This window comes from Scyliorhinus torazame, chromosome 31 (assembly GCF_047496885.1).
Source record: "Scyliorhinus torazame isolate Kashiwa2021f chromosome 31, sScyTor2.1, whole genome shotgun sequence".
NCBI classification, from domain to species: Eukaryota; Metazoa; Chordata; class Chondrichthyes; order Carcharhiniformes; family Scyliorhinidae; genus Scyliorhinus; species Scyliorhinus torazame.
Genome location: NC_092737.1, coordinates 15,964,575 through 15,982,599, shown reverse-complemented (window position 1 = coordinate 15,982,599; position 18,025 = coordinate 15,964,575). Strand labels below are relative to the sequence as shown.

General features: G+C 46.4%; 1 protein-coding gene across 1 annotated transcript in view; it reads left to right on the top strand.

Annotated features, from left to right (window-relative positions):
- Positions 1 to 697: 697 nt before the first annotated feature.
- LOC140404576 (polyunsaturated fatty acid 5-lipoxygenase-like) overlaps positions 698 to 18,025 on the top strand; it is a 70,767-nt gene continuing 53,439 nt past the window's right edge. The window contains 1 exon segment of the mRNA XM_072493179.1: positions 698 to 1,030. Within this exon segment, the coding sequence (XP_072349280.1) occupies positions 881 to 1,030 (150 nt within the window). The 5' untranslated portion in view covers positions 698 to 880.

Sequence of the window (18,025 nt, the reverse complement as noted above, 5' to 3'; positions counted from 1 at the left end):
GTGTGACGTGAATGTAATTTAAATGCCTCCCCAGCACAATAAAGTATTCACCCTGTAGTTTCAGTCAGGGGGTCATAGGACTCAGGCTAACGGTATGGACTTTCCTCCACAGATTGACGTCTCAGTACCTGATCTTGGGCAATGGAGGGTCCTTTAACTGCACGGATGATCCCAGGAATGGAAGGCCTTAACATACGATGAACGTCTGAGGATCTTGGGATTATATTCATTGGAGTTTAGGAGGTTGAGGGGAGATCTAATAGAAACTTACAAGATAATGAATGGCTTAGATAGGGTGGACGTAGGGAAGTTGTTTCCATTAGCAGGGGAGACTAGGACCCGGGGGCACAGCCTTAGAATAAAAGGGAGTCACTTTAGAACAGAGGTGAGGAGAAATTTCTTCAGCCAGAGAGTGGTGGGTCTGTGGAATTCATTGCCACAGAGGGTGGTGGAGGCCGGGACGTTGAGTGTCTTTAAGACAGAAGTTGATAAATTCTGGATTTCTCCAGGAATTAAGGGCTCTTGAGAGAGAGAGCGGGTAAATGGAGTTGAAATGAGCCATGATTGAATGGCGGAGTGGACTCGATGGGCCGAATGGCCTTACTTCCGCTCCTATGTCTTATGGTCTTATGCACAATCCCGTGTTCGCAGTCAGCAGCTCAGGTTACTGCATGAGCACCTGTTCCAACAGGCTGCTCGAAACACGCCTGGTTGCTGTCCAACTTTTTATAGCCCAGCCTTTTGAAATCCCTGACTTGTAATATTATCCAGTGCTGAGTGTGTGTTGACTCAGCCCTGCCCGCTTCCTCATCCAGTCTTCCAAGCCTTTCACTCCTGCAGGAAGCGACGCTCTCTCACCCCTCACCACAACGTGGTGGAAATGTTCACCTACAGGGTCACGGTGGCAACAGGCACCACGTACTACTCTGGGACACACAATTACATCTATGTCACGCTGGTAGGAGAGGAAGGAGAGAGCGAGAAAACTAAACTGGATAACTGGCTGCAGAATGATCTGGAGCGTGGAAGTGTAAGTGTTTCTTAGGGTTCTGGGCATGAGGAGAGGCAAAGAGAGAGAGACAGAGAGAGAGAGAGACAGAGAGAGAGAGAGAGAGAGAAGGAGAGAGAGAGAGGCAAAGAGAGAGAGAGAGAGTGGGTTCATGACTGTGTCAGTGTGTGTGAGGGAGTGTGAGTGAGTGTGTGTGAGAGAGGGTGTGAGTGAGTATGTGTGTGTGAGTGTGTGTGTGTGTGCATCTGTGTCTGAATGGTTTCTGTGTGAGAGTGTGAGTGTGTGACTGTGTGTTTGTGTCTGAGTGGTGAGTGTGAGAGCGAGTGTGAGTGAGAGAGAATGTGAGTGAGTTAGCATGTGACTGTGGGTGTGTGAGAGTGTGTGTGTGGGAGTGTGTGCATGTGTGAGAGAGTGTAACTGAGTGAGTGTGTATCTGTGTATGAGTGGTGTGTGAGTGTGTTTGTGCGAGAGAGTGAGTATGTGTCTGTCTGAATAGTGTGTGTGAGTGTGTGCCTGAGTGCATGACTGTGTGTCTGCGAGTGAGTGAGTGAGTGTGTGACTAGTGTGTGAGTGAGTGTGTCAGTGTGAGTGTGAGTGTGTGTGTCAGTGTGTGTCAGTGTGTGTGTCGGTGTCGGTGTCTGTGTGTGACACTGTGTGTGCATCTGTATCTGTGTGGTACTTGTGTGACTGTTTGTGAATGTGTGTGTATTTTTCTGTGTGAATGTGTGTGTGAGTGTCTGTGTGAGTGAGTGAGTGTGTGTGTGAGTGGCTGTGTGAGTGAGTGAGTGTGTGTGTGAGTGTCTGTGTGAGTGTGTGAGTGTGTGTGTGAGTGAGAGTCTGTGGCTCTGTGTGTAAATGTGTGCGAGACTGTGAGTATTGAGTGTATATTGGGTGTTGGTGTGAGTGTGAGTATTGAGTGTACGGTGAGTGTGAGTATTGAGTGTACGGTGAGTGTGAGTATTGAGTGTGAGTATTGAGTGTGAGTATTGAGTGTGCGGTGAGTGTGAGTATTGAGTGTACGGTGAGTGTGAGTATTGAGTGTACGGTGAGTGTTAGTATTGAGTGTGCAATGAGTGTGAGTATTGAGTGTGCGGTGAGTGTGAGTATTGAGTGTACGGTGAGTGTGAGTATTGAGTGTATGGTGAGTGTGAGTATTGAGTGTGCGGTGAGTGTGAATATTGAGTGTACGGAGGGTGTGAGTATTGAGTGTACGGTGAGTGTGAGTATTGAGTGTACGGTGAGCGTGAGTATTGAGTGTACGGTGAGTGTGAGTATTGAGTGTGCGGTGAGTGTGAGTATTGAGTGTACGGTGAGTGTGAGTATTGAGTGTATGGTGAGTGTGAGTATTGTGTGTACGGTGAGTGTGAGTATTGAGTGTACGGTGAGTGTGAGTATTGAGTGTACGGTGAGTGTGAGTATTGAGTGTACGGTGAGTGTGAGTATTGAGTGTGCGGTGAGTGTGAATATTGAGTGTACGGAGGGTGTGAGTATTGAGTGTATGGTGAGTGTGAGTATTGAGTGTACGGCGAGTGTGAGTATTGAGTGTACGGAGGGTGTGAGTATTGAGTGTATGGTGAGTGTGAGTATTGAGTGTACGGTGAGTGTGAGTATTGAGTGTACAGTGAGTGTGAGTATTGAGTGTGTGGTGAAAGTGAGTGTTGAGTGTACAGTGAAAGTGAGTATTTTTCTGTGTGAATGTGTGTGTGAGTGTCTGTGTGAGTGAGTGAGTGTGTGTGTGAGTGGCTGTGTGAGTGAGTGAGTGTGTGTGTGAGTGTCTGTGTGAGTGTGTGAGTGTGTGTGTGAGTGAGAGTCTGTGGCTCTGTGTGTAAATGTGTGCGAGACTGTGAGTATTGAGTGTATATTGGGTGTTGGTGTGAGTGTGAGTATTGAGTGTACGGTGAGTGTGAGTATTGAGTGTACGGTGAGTGTGAGTATTGAGTGTGAGTATTGAGTGTGAGTATTGAGTGTGCGGTGAGTGTGAGTATTGAGTGTACGGTGAGTGTGAGTATTGAGTGTACGGTGAGTGTTAGTATTGAGTGTGCAATGAGTGTGAGTATTGAGTGTGCGGTGAGTGTGAGTATTGAGTGTACGGTGAGTGTGAGTATTGAGTGTACGGTGAGTGTGAGTATTGAGTGTGCGGTGAGTGTGAGTATTGAGTGTGCGGTGAGTGTGAGTATTGAGTGTACGGAGGGTGTGAGTATTGAGTGTACGGTGAGTGTGAGTATTGAGTGTGCGATGAGTGTGAGTATTGAGTGTACGTTGAGTGTGAGCATTGAGTGTATGGTGAAAGTGAGTATTGAGTGTGCGGTGAGTGTGAGTATTGAGTGTGCGGTGAGTGTGAGTGTTGAGTGTACGTTGAGTGTGAGTATTGAGCGTATGGTGAAAGTGAGTATTGAGTGTGCGGTGAGTGTGAGTATAGAGTGTGCGGTGAGTGTGAGTATTGAGTGTACGGAGAGTGTCAGTATTGAGTGTACGGTGAGTGTGAGTATTGAGTGTACGGTGAGTGTGAGTATTGAGTGTACGGTGAGTGTGAGTATTGAGTGTACGGAGGGTGTGAGTATTGAGTGTGCGGTGAGTGTTAGTATTGAGTGTACGGTGAGTGTGAGTATTGAGTGTATGGAGGGTGTGAGTATTGAGTGTACGGACGGTGTGAGTATTGAGTGTACGGTGAGTGTGGGTATTGAGTGTATGGTGAAAGTGAGTATTGAGTGTACGGTGAGTGTGGGTATTGAGTGTACGGTGAGTGTGAGTATTGAGTGTGCGGTGAGTGTGAGTATTGAGTGTATGGTGAAAGTGAGTATTGAGTGTACGGTGAGTGTGAGTATTGAGTGTACGGTGAGTGTGAGTATTGAGTGTATGGTGAAAGTGAGTATTGAGTGTACCGTGAGTGTGAGTATTGAGTGTGCGGTGAGTGTGAGTTTTGACTGTACGGTGAGTGTATTGAGTGTACGGTGAGTGTGAGTATTGTGTGTACGGTGAGTGTGAGTATTGAGTGTACGGTGAGTGTGAGTATTGAGTGTACGGTGAGTGTGAGTATTGAGTGTATGGTTAGTGTGAGTATTGTGTGGACGGTGAGTGTGAGTATTGAGTGTATGGTGAGTGTGAGTATTGAGTGCACGGTGAGTGTGAGAATTGAGTGTATGGTGAGTGTGAGTATTGAGTGTACGGTGAGGGTATTGAGTGTACGGAGGGTGTGAATATTGAGTGTACGGTGAGTGTGAGTATTGAGTGTACGGTGAGTGTGAGTATTGAGTGTACGGTGAGTGTGAGTATTGAGTGTACGGAGGGTGTGAGTATTGAGTGTGCGGTGAGTGTTAGTATTGAGTGTACGGTGAGTGTGAGTATTGAGTGTATGGAGGGTGTGAGTATTGAGTGTACGGAGGGTGTGAGTATTGAGTGTATGGTGAGTGTGGGTATTGAGTGTATGGTGAAAGTGAGTATAGAGTGTGCGGTGAGTGTGAGTATTGAGTGTACGGAGAGTGTCAGTATTGAGTGTACGGTGAGTGTGAGTATTGAGTGTACGGTGAGTGTGAGTATTGAGTGTACGGTGAGTGTGAGTATTGAGTGTACGGAGGGTGTGAGTATTGAGTGTGCGGTGAGTGTTAGTATTGAGTGTACGGTGAGTGTGAGTATTGAGTGTATGGAGGGTGTGAGTATTGAGTGTACGGAGGGTGTGAGTATTGAGTGTACGGTGAGTGTGGGTATTGAGTGTATGGTGAAAGTGAGTATTGAGTGTACGGTGAGTGTGGGTATTGAGTGTACGGTGAGTGTGAGTATTGAGTGTACGGTGAGTGTGAGTATTGAGTGTGCGGTGAGTGTGAGTATTGAGTGTATGGTGAAAGTGAGTATTGAGTGTACGGTGAGTGTGAGTATTGAGTGTACGGTGAGTGTGAGTATTGAGTGTACGGTGAGTGTGAGTATTGAGTGTATGGTTAGTGTGAGTATTGTGTGGACGGTGAGTGTGAGTATTGAGTGTATGGTGAGTGTGAGTATTGAGTGCACGGTGAGTGTGAGAATTGAGTGTATGGTGAGTGTGAGTATTGAGTGTACGGTGAGGGTATTGAGTGTACGGAGGGTGTGAATATTGAGTGTACGGTGAGTGTGAGTATTGAGTGTACGGTGAGTGTGAGTATTGAGTGTGCGGTGAGTGTGAGTATTGAGTGTACGTTGAGTGTGAGTATTGAGTGTACGGTGAGTGTGAGTATTGAGTGTGTGGTGAGTGTGAGTATTGAGTGTACGGTGAGTGTGAGTATTGAGTGTGCGGTGAGTGTGAGTATTGAGTGTACGGTGAGTGTGGGTATTGAGTGTACGGTGAGTGTGAGTATTGAGTATGCGGTGAGTGTGAGTATTGAGTGTACGTTGAGTGTGAGTATTGAGTGTATGGTGAGTGTGAGTATTGAGTTTACGGTGAGTGTGAGTATTGAGTGTGCGGTGAGTGTGAGTATTGAGTGTGCAGTGAGTGTGAGTATTGAGTGTGCGGTGAGTGTGAGTATTGAGTGTGCGGTGAGTATGAGTATTGAGTGTACGGTGAGTGTGAGTATTCAGTATGCGGTGAGTGTGAGTATTGTATGTACGGTGAGTGTGAGTATTGAGTGTACGGTGAGTGTGAGTATTGAGAGTGCGGTGAGTGTGAGTATTGAGTGTACGGACGGTGTGAGTATTGAGTGTGCGGTGAGTGTTAGTATTGAGTGTACGGAGGGTGTGAGTATTGAGCGTACGGTGAGTGTGGGTATTGAGTGTGCGGTGAGTGTTAGTATTGAGTGTACGGTGAGTGTGAGTAATGAGTGTACGGTGAGTGTGGGTATTGAGTGTACGGTGAGTGTGAGTATTGTGTGTATGGAGGGTGTGAGTATTGAGTGTACGGAGGGTGTGAGTATTGAGTGTACGGTGAGTGTGGGTATTGAGTGTACGGTGAGTGTGAGTATTGAGTGTACGGTGAGTGTGAGTATTGAGTGTACGGTGAGTGTGAGTATTGAGTGTACGGTGAGTGTGAGTATTGAGTGTGTGGTGAAAGTGAGTGTTGAGTGTACAGTGAAAGTGAGTATTGAGTGTACGGTGAGTGTGAGTATTGAGTGTATGGTGAAAGTGAGTTTTGAGTGTACGGTGAGTGTGAGTATTGAGTGTACGGTGAGTGTGAGTATTGAGTGTACGGTGAGTGTGAGTATTGAGTGTGTGGTGAAAGTGAGTATTGAGTGTACAGTGAAACTGAGTATTGAGTGTACGGTGAGTGTGAGTATTGAGTGTATGGTTAAAGTGAGTATTGAGTGTACGGTGAGTGTGAGTATTGAGTGTACGGTGAGTGTGAGTATTGAGTGTACGGAGGGTGTGAGTATTGAGTGTACGGTGAGTGTGAATATTGAGTGTACGGTGAGTGTGGGTATTGAGTGTACGGTGAGTGTGAGTATTGTGTGTACGGTGAGTGTGAGTATTGAGTGTACGGTGAGTGTGGGTATTGAGTGTACGGTGAGTGTGAGTATTGAGTGTACGGTGAGTGTGAGTATTGAGTGTACGGTGAGTGTGAGTATTGAGTGTACGGTGAGTGTGAGTATTGAGTGTGTGGTGAAAGTGAGTGTTGAGTGTACAGTGAAAGTGAGTATTGAGTGTACGGTGAGTGTGAGTATTGAGTGTATGGTGAAAGTGAGTTTTGAGTGTACGGTGAGTGTGAGTATTGAGTGTACGGTGAGTGTGAGTATTGAGTGTACGGTGAGTGTGAGTATTGAGTGTGTGGTGAAAGTGAGTATTGAGTGTACAGTGAAACTGAGTATTGAGTGTACGGTGAGTGTGAGTATTGAGTGTATGGTTAAAGTGAGTATTGAGTGTACGGTGAGTGTGAGTATTGAGTGTACGGTGAGTGTGAGTATTGAGTGTACGGAGGGTGTGAGTATTGAGTGTACGGTGAGTGTGAGTAATGAGTGTACGGTGAGTGTGGGTATTGAGTGTATGGTGAGTGTGAGTATTGTGTGTATGGCGGGTGTGAGTATTGAGCGTACGGAGGGTGTGAGTATTGAGTGTACGGTGAGTGTGGGTATTGAGTGTACGGTGAGTGTGAGTATTGTGTGTACGGTGAGTGTGAGTATTGAGTGTACGGTGAGTGTGGGTATTGAGTGTACGGTGAGTGTGAGTATTGAGTGTACGGTGAGTGTGAGTATTGAGTGTACGGTGAGTGTAAGTATTGAGTGTACGGTGAGTGTGAGTATTGAGTGTGTGGTGAAAGTGAGTATTGAGTGTATGGTGAAAGTGAGTATTGAGTGTACGGTGAGTGTGAGTATTGAGTGTACGGAGGGTGTGAGTATTGAGTGTACGGAGAGTGTGAGTATTGAGTGTGCGGTGAGTGTGAGTATTGAGTGTAAGGTGAGTGTGAGTATTGTGTGTGCGGTGAGTGTGAGTATTGAGTGTACGGAGGGTATGAGTATTGAGTGTACGGTGAGTGTGAGTATTGAGTGTACGGAGCGTGTGAGTATTGAGTGTACGGTGAGTGTGAGTATTGAGTGTACGGTGAGTGTGAGTATTGAGTGTGAGTATTGAGTTTACGGTGAGTGTGAGTATTGAGTTTACGGTGAGTGTGAGTATTGAGTGTGCGGTGAGTGTGAGTATTGAGTGTATGGTGAAAGTGAGTATTGAGTGTACGGTGAGTGTGAGTATTGACTGTACGGAGGGTGTGGGTATTGAGTGTACGGTGAGTGTGAGTATTGAGTGTGCGGTGAGTGTGAGTATTGAGTGTACGGTGAGTGTGAGTATTGAGTGTACGGTGAGTGTGGGTGTTGAGTGTACGGAGGGTGTGAGTATTGAGTGCACGGTGAGTGTGAGTATTGAGTGTACGGTGAGTGTGGGTATTGAGTGTACATTGAGTGTGAGTATTGAGTGTACAGTGAGTGTGAGTATTGAGTGTACGGTGAGTGTGAGTATTGAGTGTGCGGTGAGTGTGAGTATTGAGTGTGCGGTGAGTGTGAGTATTGAGTGTACGGTGAGTGTGAGTATTGAGTGTACGGTGAGTGTGAGTATTGAGTGTATGGTGAGTGTGGGTATTGAGAGTACGGTGAGTGTGAGTATTGAGTGTGCGGAGAGTGTGGATTTTGAGTGTGCGGTGAGTGTTAGTATTGTGTGTACGGTGAGTGTGAGTATTGAGTGTACGGAGGGTGTGAGTATTGAGTGTGTGGTGAAATTGAGTATTGAGTGTACAGTGAAACTGAGTATTGAGTGTACGGTGAGTGTGAGTATTGAGTGTATGGTTAAAGTGAGTATTGAGTGTACGGTGAGTGTGAGTATTGAGTGTACGGTGAGTGTGAGTATTGAGTGTACGGAGGGTGTGAGTATTGAGTGTACGGTGAGTGTGAGTAATGAGTGTACGGTGAGTGTGGGTATTGAGTGTACGGTGAGTGTGAGTATTGTGTGTATGGAGGGTGTGGGTATTGAGTGTACGGTGAGTGTGAGTATTGTGTGTACGGTGAGTGTGAGTACTGAGTGTACGGTGAGTGTGGGTATTGAGTGTACGGTGAGTGTGAGTATTGAGTGTACGGTGAGTGTGAGTATTGAGTGTATGGTGAGTGTAAGTATTGAGTGTACGGTGAGTGTGAGTATTGAGTGTGTGGTGAAAGTGAGTATTGAGTGTACAGTGAAAGTGAGTATTGAGTGTACGGTGAGTGTGAGTATTGAGTGTATGGTGAAAGTGAGTATTGAGTGTACGGTGAGTGTGAGTATTGAGTGTACGGAGGGTGTGAGTATTGAGTGTACGGAGAGTGTGAGTATTGAGTGTGCGGTGAGTGTGAGTATTGAGTGTAAGGTGAGTGTGAGTATTGTGTGTGCGGTGAGTGTGAGTATTGAGTGTACGGAGGGTATGAGTATTGAGTGTGTGGTGAAAGTGAGTATTGAGTGTATGGTGAAAGTGAGTATTGAGTGTAAGGTGAGTGTGAGTATTGTGTGTACGGTGAGTGTAAGTATTGAGTGTACGGTGAGTGTGAGTATTGAGTGTGTGGTGAAAGTGAGTATTGAGTGTATGGTGAAAGTGAGTATTGAGTGTACGGTGAGTGTGAGTATTGAGTGTACGGAGGGTGTGAGTATTGAGTGTACGGAGAGTGTGAGTATTGAGTGTGCGGTGAGTGTGAGTATTGAGTGTAAGGTGAGTGTGAGTATTGTGTGTGCGGTGAGTGTGAGTATTGAGTGTACGGAGGGTATGAGTATTGAGTGTACGGTGAGTGTGAGTATTGAGTGTACGGAGCGTGTGAGTATTGAGTGTACGGTGAGTGTGAGTATTGAGTGTACGGTGAGTGTGAGTATTGAGTGTGAGTATTGAGTTTACGGTGAGTGTGAGTATTGAGTTTACGGTGAGTGTGAGTATTGAGTGTGCGGTGAGTGTGAGTATTGAGTGTATGGTGAAAGTGAGTATTGAGTGTACGGTGAGTGTGAGTATTGACTGTACGGAGGGTGTGGGTATTGAGTGTACGGTGAGTGTGAGTATTGAGTGTGCGGTGAGTGTGAGTATTGAGTGTACGGTGAGTGTGAGTATTGAGTGTACGGTGAGTGTGGGTGTTGAGTGTACGGAGGGTGTGAGTATTGAGTGCACGGTGAGTGTGAGTATTGAGTGTATGGTGATTGTGGGTATTGAGTGTACATTGAGTGTGAGTATTGAGTGTACAGTGAGTGTGAGTATTGAGTGTACGGTGAGTGTGAGTATTGAGTGTGCGGTGAGTGTGAGTATTGAGTGTGCGGTGAGTGTGAGTATTGAGTGTACGGTGAGTGTGAGTATTGAGTGTACGGTGAGTGTGAGTATTGAGTGTATGGTGAGTGTGAGTATTGAGAGTACGGTGAGTGTGATTATTGAGTGTGCGGAGAGTGTGGATTTTGAGTGTGCGGTGAGTGTTAGTATTGTGTGTACGGTGAGTGTGAGTATTGAGTGTATGGTGAAAGTGAGTATTGAGTGTACGGTGAGTGTGAGTATTGAGTGTACGGTGAGTGTGAGTATTGAGTGTACGGTGAGTGTGAGTATTGAGTGTGTGGTGAAAGTGAGTATTGAGTGTACAGTGAAACTGAGTATTGAGTGTACGGTGAGTGTGAGTATTGAGTGTATGGTTAAAGTGAGTATTGAGTGTACGGTGAGTGTGAGTATTGAGTGTACGGTGAGTGTGAGTATTGAGTGTACGGAGGGTGTGAGTATTGAGTTTACGGTGAGTGTGAGTATTGAGTGTATGGTGAGTGTGAGTATTGAGAGTACGGTGAGTGTGAGTATTGAGTGTAAGGTGAGTGTGAGTATTGTGTGTGCGGTGAGTGTGAGTATTGAGTGTACGGAGGGTATGAGTATTGAGTGTACGGTGAGTGTGAGTATTGAGTGTACGGAGCGTGTGAGTATTGAGTGTACGGTGAGTGTGAGTATTGAGTGTACGGTGAGTGTGAGTATTGAGTGTGAGTATTGAGTTTACGGTGAGTGTGAGTATTGAGTTTACGGTGAGTGTGAGTATTGAGTGTGCGGTGAGTGTGAGTATTGAGTGTATGGTGAAAGTGAGTATTGAGTGTACGGTGAGTGTGAGTATTGACTGTACGGAGGGTGTGGGTATTGAGTGTACGGTGAGTGTGAGTATTGAGTGTGCGGTGAGTGTGAGTATTGAGTGTACGGTGAGTGTGAGTATTGAGTGTACGGTGAGTGTGGGTGTTGAGTGTACGGAGGGTGTGAGTATTGAGTGCACGGTGAGTGTGAGTATTGAGTGTATGGTGATTGTGGGTATTGAGTGTACATTGAGTGTGAGTATTGAGTGTACAGTGAGTGTGAGTATTGAGTGTACGGTGAGTGTGAGTATTGAGTGTGCGGTGAGTGTGAGTATTGAGTGTGCGGTGAGTGTGAGTATTGAGTGTACGGTGAGTGTGAGTATTGAGTGTACGGTGAGTGTGAGTATTGAGTGTATGGTGAGTGTGAGTATTGAGAGTACGGTGAGTGTGATTATTGAGTGTGCGGAGAGTGTGGATTTTGAGTGTGCGGTGAGTGTTAGTATTGTGTGTACGGTGAGTGTGAGTATTGAGTGTATGGTGAAAGTGAGTATTGAGTGTACGGTGAGTGTGAGTATTGAGTGTACGGTGAGTGTGAGTATTGAGTGTACGGTGAGTGTGAGTATTGAGTGTGTGGTGAAAGTGAGTATTGAGTGTACAGTGAAACTGAGTATTGAGTGTACGGTGAGTGTGAGTATTGAGTGTATGGTTAAAGTGAGTATTGAGTGTACGGTGAGTGTGAGTATTGAGTGTACGGTGAGTGTGAGTATTGAGTGTACGGAGGGTGTGAGTATTGAGTGTACGGTGAGTGTGAGTAATGAGTGTACGGTGAGTGTGGGTATTGAGTGTACGGTGAGTGTGAGTATTGTGTGTATGGAGGGTGTGGGTATTGAGTGTACGGTGAGTGTGAGTATTGTGTGTACGGTGAGTGTGAGTATTGAGTGTACGGTGAGTGTGGGTATTGAGTGTACGGTGAGTGTGAGTATTGAGTGTACGGTGAGTGTGAGTATTGAGTGTATGGTGAGTGTAAGTATTGAGTGTACGGTGAGTGTGAGTATTGAGTGTGTGGTGAAAGTGAGTATTGAGTGTACAGTGAAAGTGAGTATTGAGTGTACGGTGAGTGTGAGTATTGAGTGTGCGGTGAGTGTGAGTATTGAGTGTACGGAGGGTATGAGTATTGAGTGTACGGTGAGTGTGAGTATTGAGTGTACGGAGCGTGTGAGTATTGAGTGTACGGTGAGTGTGAGTATTGAGTGTACGGTGAGTGTGAGTATTGAGTGTGAGTATTGAGTGTACGGTGAGTGTGAGTATTGAGTTTACGGTGAGTGTGAGTATTGAGTGTGCGGTGAGTGTGAGTATTGAGTGTATGGTGAAAGTGAGTATTGAGTGTACGGTGAGTGTGAGTATTGACTGTACGGAGGGTGTGGGTATTGAGTGTACGGTGAGTGTGAGTATTGAGTGTGCGGTGAGTGTGAGTATTGAGTGTACGGTGAGTGTGAGTATTGAGTGTACAGTGAGTGTGAGTATTGAGTGTACGGTGAGTGTGGGTGTTGAGTGTACGGAGGGTGTGAGTATTGAGTGCACGGTGAGTGTGAGTATTGAGTGTACGGTGAGTGTGGGTATTGAGTGTACGGAGGGTGTGAGTATTGAGTGTACGGTGAGTGTGAGTATTGAGTGTACGGTGAGCGTGAGTATTGAGTGTACGGTGAGTGTGAGTATTGAGTGTGCGGTGAGTGTGAGTATTGAGTGTACGGTGAGTGTGAGTATTGAGTGTATGGTGAGTGTGAGTATTGTGTGTACGGTGAGTGTGAGTGTTGAGTGTACCGTGAGTGTGAGTATTGAGTGTGCGGTGAGTGTGAGTATTGTGTGTACGGTGAGTGTGAGTATTGAGTGTGCGGTGAGTGTGAGTATTGAGTGTATGGTGAAAGTGAGTATTGAGTGTGCGGTGAGTGTGAGTATTGAGTGTACGGAGAGTGTGAGTATTGAGTGTACGGTGAGTGTGAGTATTGAGTGTACGGTGAGTGTGAGTATTGAGTGTATGGTGAAAGTGAGTATTGAATGTACGGTGAGTGTGGGTATTGAGTGTACGGTGAGTGTGAGTATTGTGTGTACGGTGAGTGTGAGTATTGAGTGTACGGTGAGTGTGAGTATTGAGTGTACGGTGAGTGTGAGTATTGAGTGTATGGTGAAAGTGAGTATTGAGTGTACGGTGAGTGTGAGTATTGAGTGTATGGTGAGTGTGAGTATAGAGTGTATGGTGAGTGTGAGTATTGAGTGTATGGTGAAAGTGAGTATTGAGTGTACGGTGAGTGTGAGTATTGAGTTTACGGTGAGTGTGAGTATTGAGTGTATGGTGAAAGTGAGTATTGTGTGTATGGTGAGTGTGAGTATTGAGTGTGCGGTGAGTGTGAGTATTGAGTGTACGGTGAGTGTGAGTATTGTGTGTACAGTGAGTGTGAGTATTGAGTGTACGGTGAGTGTGAGTATTGAGTGTATGGTGAAAGTGAGTATTGAGTGTACGGTGAGTGTGGGTATTGAGTGTACGGTGAGTGTGAGTATTGAGTGTACGGTGAAAGTGAGTATTGAGTGTATGGTGAAAGTGAGTATTGAGTGTACGGTGAGTGTGAGTATTTAGTGTACGGTGAGTGTGAGTATTGAGTGTACGGTGAGTGTGAGTATTGAGTGTATGGTGAAATTGAGTATTGAGTGTACGGTGAGAGTGAGTATTGAGTGTATGGAGGGTGTGAGTATTGAGTGTACGGAGGGTGTGAGTATTGAGTGTACGGTGAGTGTGGGTATTGAGTGTACGGCGAGTGTGAGTATTGAGTGTATGGTGAAAGTGAGTATTGAGTGTACGGTGAGTGTGAGTATTGAGTGTACGGTGAGTGTGAGTATTGAGTGTGCAGTGAGTGTGAGTATTAAGTGTGAGTATTGAGTGTGCGGTGAGTGTGAGTATTGAGTGTACGGTGAGTGTGAGTATTGAGTGTGCGGTGAGTGTGGGTATTGAGTGTACGGTGAGTGTGAGTATTTAGTGTACGGTGAAAGTGAGTATTGAGTGTACGGTGAGGGTGAGTATTGAGTGTACGGTGAGTGTGAGTATTGAGTGTATGGTGAAAGTGAGTATTGAGTGTACGGAGGGTGTGAGTATTGAGTACGGTGAGTGTGAGTATTGAGAGTGCGGTGAAAGTGAGTATTGAGTGTACGGCGAAAGTGAGTATTGAGTGTACGGTGAGTGTGGGTATTGAGTGTATGGTGAAAGTGAGTATTGAGTGTACGGTGAAAGTGAGTATTGAGTGTACGGTGAGTGTGGGTATTGAGTGTACGGTGAGTGTGAGTATTGAGTGTATGGTGAGTGTGAGTATTGAGTGTACGGTGAGTGTGAGTATTGATTGTATGGTGAAAGTGAGTATTGAGTGTACGGTGAAAGTGAGTATTGTGTGTACGGTGAGTGTGTGTATTGAGTGTGCGGTGAGTGTGAGTATTGAGTGTACGGTGAGTGTGGGTATTGAGTGTACGGTGAGTGTGAGTATTGAGTGTAGGGTGAGTGTGAGTATTGAGTGTATGCTGAAAGTGAGTATTGAGTGTACGGTGAGTGTAAGTATTGAGTGTACGGTGAGTGTGAGTATTGAGTGTACGGAGGGTGTGAGTATTGAGTGTACGGAGAGTGTGAGTATTGAGTGTGCGGTGAGTGTGAGTATTGAGTGTACGCTGAGTGTGAGTATTGTGTGTGCGGTGAGTGTGAGTATTGAGTGTACGGAGGGTGTGAGTATTGAGTGTACGGTGAGTGTGAGTATTGAGTGTACGGTGAGTGTGAGTATTGAGTGTACGGCGAGTGTGAGTATTGAGTGTGAGTATTGAGTGTGAGTTTTGAGTTTACGGTGAGTGTGAGTATTGAGTTTACGGTGAGTGTGAGTATTGAGTGAGCGGTGAGTGTGAGTATTATGTGTACAGTGAGTGTGAATATTGAGTGTACGGTGAGTGTGGGTATTGAGTGTATGGTGAAAGTGAGTATTGAGTGTGCGGTGAGTGTGAGTATTGAGTGCACGGTGAGTGTGAGTATTGAGTGTATGGTGAAAGTGAGTATTGAGTGTACGGTGAGTGTGAGTATTGAGTGTACGGAGGGTGTGGGTATTGAGTGTACGGTGAGTGTAAGTATTGAGTGTGCGGTGAGTGTGAGTATTGAGTGTACGGTGAGTGTGAGTATTGAGTGTACGGTGAGTGTGAGTATTGAGTGTACGGTGAGTGTGGGTATTGACTGTGCGGAGGGTGTGAGTATTGAGTGCACGGTGAGTGTGAGTATTGAGTGTATGGTGAGTGTGGGTATTGAGTGTACAGTGAGTGTGAGTATTGAGTGTACAGAGAGTGTGAGTATTGAGTGTACAGAGAGTGTGAGTATTGAGTGTACGGTGAGTGTGAGTATTGAGTGTGCGGTGAGTGTGAGTATTGAGTGTACGGTGAGTGTGAGTATTGAGTGTACGGTGAGTGTGGGTATTGAGTGTGCGGTGAGTGTGAGTATGAGTGTACGGTGAGTGTGAGTATTGAGTATGCGGTGAGTGTGAGTATTGAGTGTATGGTGAAAGTGAGTATTGAGTGTGCGGTGAGTGTGAGTATTGAGTGTACGGAGAGTGTGAGTATTGAGTGTACGGAGGGTGTGAGTATTGAGTGTACGGTGAGTGTGAGTATTGGGTGTACGGTGCGTGTGAGTATTGAGTTAACGGTGAGTGTGAGTATTGAGTGTACGGTGAGTGTGAGTATTGAGTGTGCGGTGAGTGTGGGTATTGAGTTTACGGTGAGTGTGAGTATTGAGTGTACGGTGCGCGTGAGTATTGAGTGTAGGGTGCGTGTGAGAATTGAGTGTGCGGTGAATGTGAGTATTGTGTGTACGGTAAGTGTGAGTATTGAGTGTACGGTGAGTGTGAGTATTGAGTGTATGGTGAAAGTGAGTATTGAGTGTACGGTGAGTGTGAGTATTGAGTGTATGGTGAAAGTGAGTTTTGAGTGTACGGTGAGTGTGAGTATTGAGTGTACGGTGAGTGTGAGTATTGAGTGTATGGTGAAAGTGAGTATTGAGTGTACGGTGAGTGTGAGTATTGAGTGTACGGTGAGTGTGAGTATTGAGTGTATGGTGAAAGTGAGTATTGAGTGTACGGTGAGTGTGAGTATTGAGTGTACGGTGAGTGTGTGTACTGAGTGTGCGGTGAGTGTGAGTATTGAGTGTACGGAGGGTGTGAGTATTGAGTGTACGGAGAGTGTGAGTATTGAGTGTGCGGTGAGTGTGAGTATTGAGTGTATGGTGAGTGTGAGTATTGAGTGTACGGTGAGTGTGAGTATTGAGTGTACGGAGGGTGTGAGTATTGAGTGTACGGAGAGTGTGAGTATTGAGTGTGCGGTGAGTGTGAGTATTGAGTGTACGGTGAGTGTGAGTATTGAGTGTACGGAGGGTGTGAGTATTGAGTGTACGGAGAGTGTGAGTATTGAGTGTGCGGTGAGTGTGAGTATTGAGTGTACGGTGAGTGTGAGTATTGAGTGTACGGAGGGTGTGAGTATTGAGTGTACGGAGAGTGTGAGTATTGAGTGTGCGGTGAGTGTGTGTATTGAGTGTACGGTGAGTGTGTGTATTGAGTGTACGGTGAGTGTGAGTATTGAGTTTACGGTGAGTGTGACTATTGTGTGTACGGTGAGTGTGAGTATTGAGTGTACGGAGGGTGTGAGTATTGAGTGTACGGTGAGTGTGAGTATTGAGTGTACGGTGAGTGTGAGTATTGAGTGTACGGTGAGTGTGAGTATTTTTTTTAAAATAAATATTTTATTGAAAATTTTTGGTCAACCAACACAGTACATTGTGCATCCTTTACACAACATTATAACAATACAGATAATAATGACCTTTTTTATTTAAACAAGAAAAAAAAAACAACAACAAATAATAAATATTAAATAACAAAAATAAAAACTAGCCCTAATTGTCTCAGGCCACCCCCCCCACCCCCCACCCCCATCCCTCCCCCCCCCCCCCCCCCCAAGTCCTGGGCTGCTGCTGCTGCCTTCTTTCTCCCTCATCTATCTTTCCGCAAGATATTCGACGAACGGTTGCCACCGCCTGGTGAACCCTTGAGCCGACCCCCTTAGGACGAACTTAATCCGCTCTAACTTTATGAACCCCGCCATATCATTTATCCAGGTCTCCACCCCCGGGGGCTTGGCTTCTTTCCACATTAGCAATATCCTGCGCCGGGCTACTAGGGACGCAAAGGCCAAAACATCGGCCTCTCTCGCCTCCTGCACTCCCGGCTCTTGTGCAACCCCAAATATAGCCAACCCCCAGCTTGGTTCGACCCGGACTTCTACTACTTTCGAAAGCACCTTTGTCACCCCCACCCAAAACCCCTGTAGTGCCGGGCATGACCAAAACATATGGGTATGATTCGCTGGGCTTCTCGAGCACCTCGCACACCTATCCTCCACCCCAAAAAATTTACTGAGCCGTGTTCCAGTCATATGTGCCCTGTGTAATACCTTAAACTGAATCAGGCTTAGCCTGGCGCACGAGGACGACGAGTTTACCCTGTTAAGGGCATCTGCCCACAGCCCCTCCTCGATCTCCTCCCCTAGCTCTTCTTCCCATTTCCCTTTTAGTTCGTCCACCATAGTCTCCCCTTCGTCCCTCATTTCCCTATATATATCCGACACCTTACCATCCCCCACCCATTTCTTTGAGATGACTCTGTCCTGCACCTCTTGTGTCGGGAGCTGCGGGAATTCCCTCACCTGTTGCCTCGCAAAAGCCCTCAATTGCATGTACCTGAATGCATTCCCTTGGGGCAACCCATATTTCCCGGTCAGCGCTCCCAGACGCGCGAACTTCCCATCCACAAATAGATCTTTCAATTGCGTTATTCCTGCTCTTTGCCACATTCCATATCCCCCATCCATTCCCCCCGGGGCAAACCTATGGTTGTTTCTTATCGGGGACCCCCCCAATGCTCCGGTCTTTCCCCTATGTCGTCTCCACTGTCCCCAAATCTTCAGTGTAGCTACCACCACCGGACTCGTGGTATAGTTCCTCGGTGAGAACGGCAATGGGGCTGTCACCATAGCCTGCAGGCTGGTCCCCCTACAGGACGCCCTCTCTAATCTCTTCCACGCCGCTCCTTCCTCCTCTCCCATCCACTTACTCACCATTGAAATATTAGCGGCCCAATAATACTCACTTAGGCTCGGTAGTGCCAGCCCCCCCCTATCCCTACTACGCTGTAAGAATCCCTTCCTCACTCATAGAATCATAGAATCATAGAAGTTTACAGCATGGAAACAGGCCCTTCGGCCCAACCAGTCCATGCCGCCCAGTTTTTTACCATTAAGCTAGTCCCAGTTGCCCGCACTTGGCCCATAACCCTCTATACCCATCTTACCCATGTAACCATCTAAATGCTTTTTGAAAGACACAATTGTACCCGCTTCTACTACTACCTCTGGCAGCCCATTCCAGACACTCACTACCCTCTGAGTGAAGAAATTGTCCCTCTGGGCCCTTCTGAATCT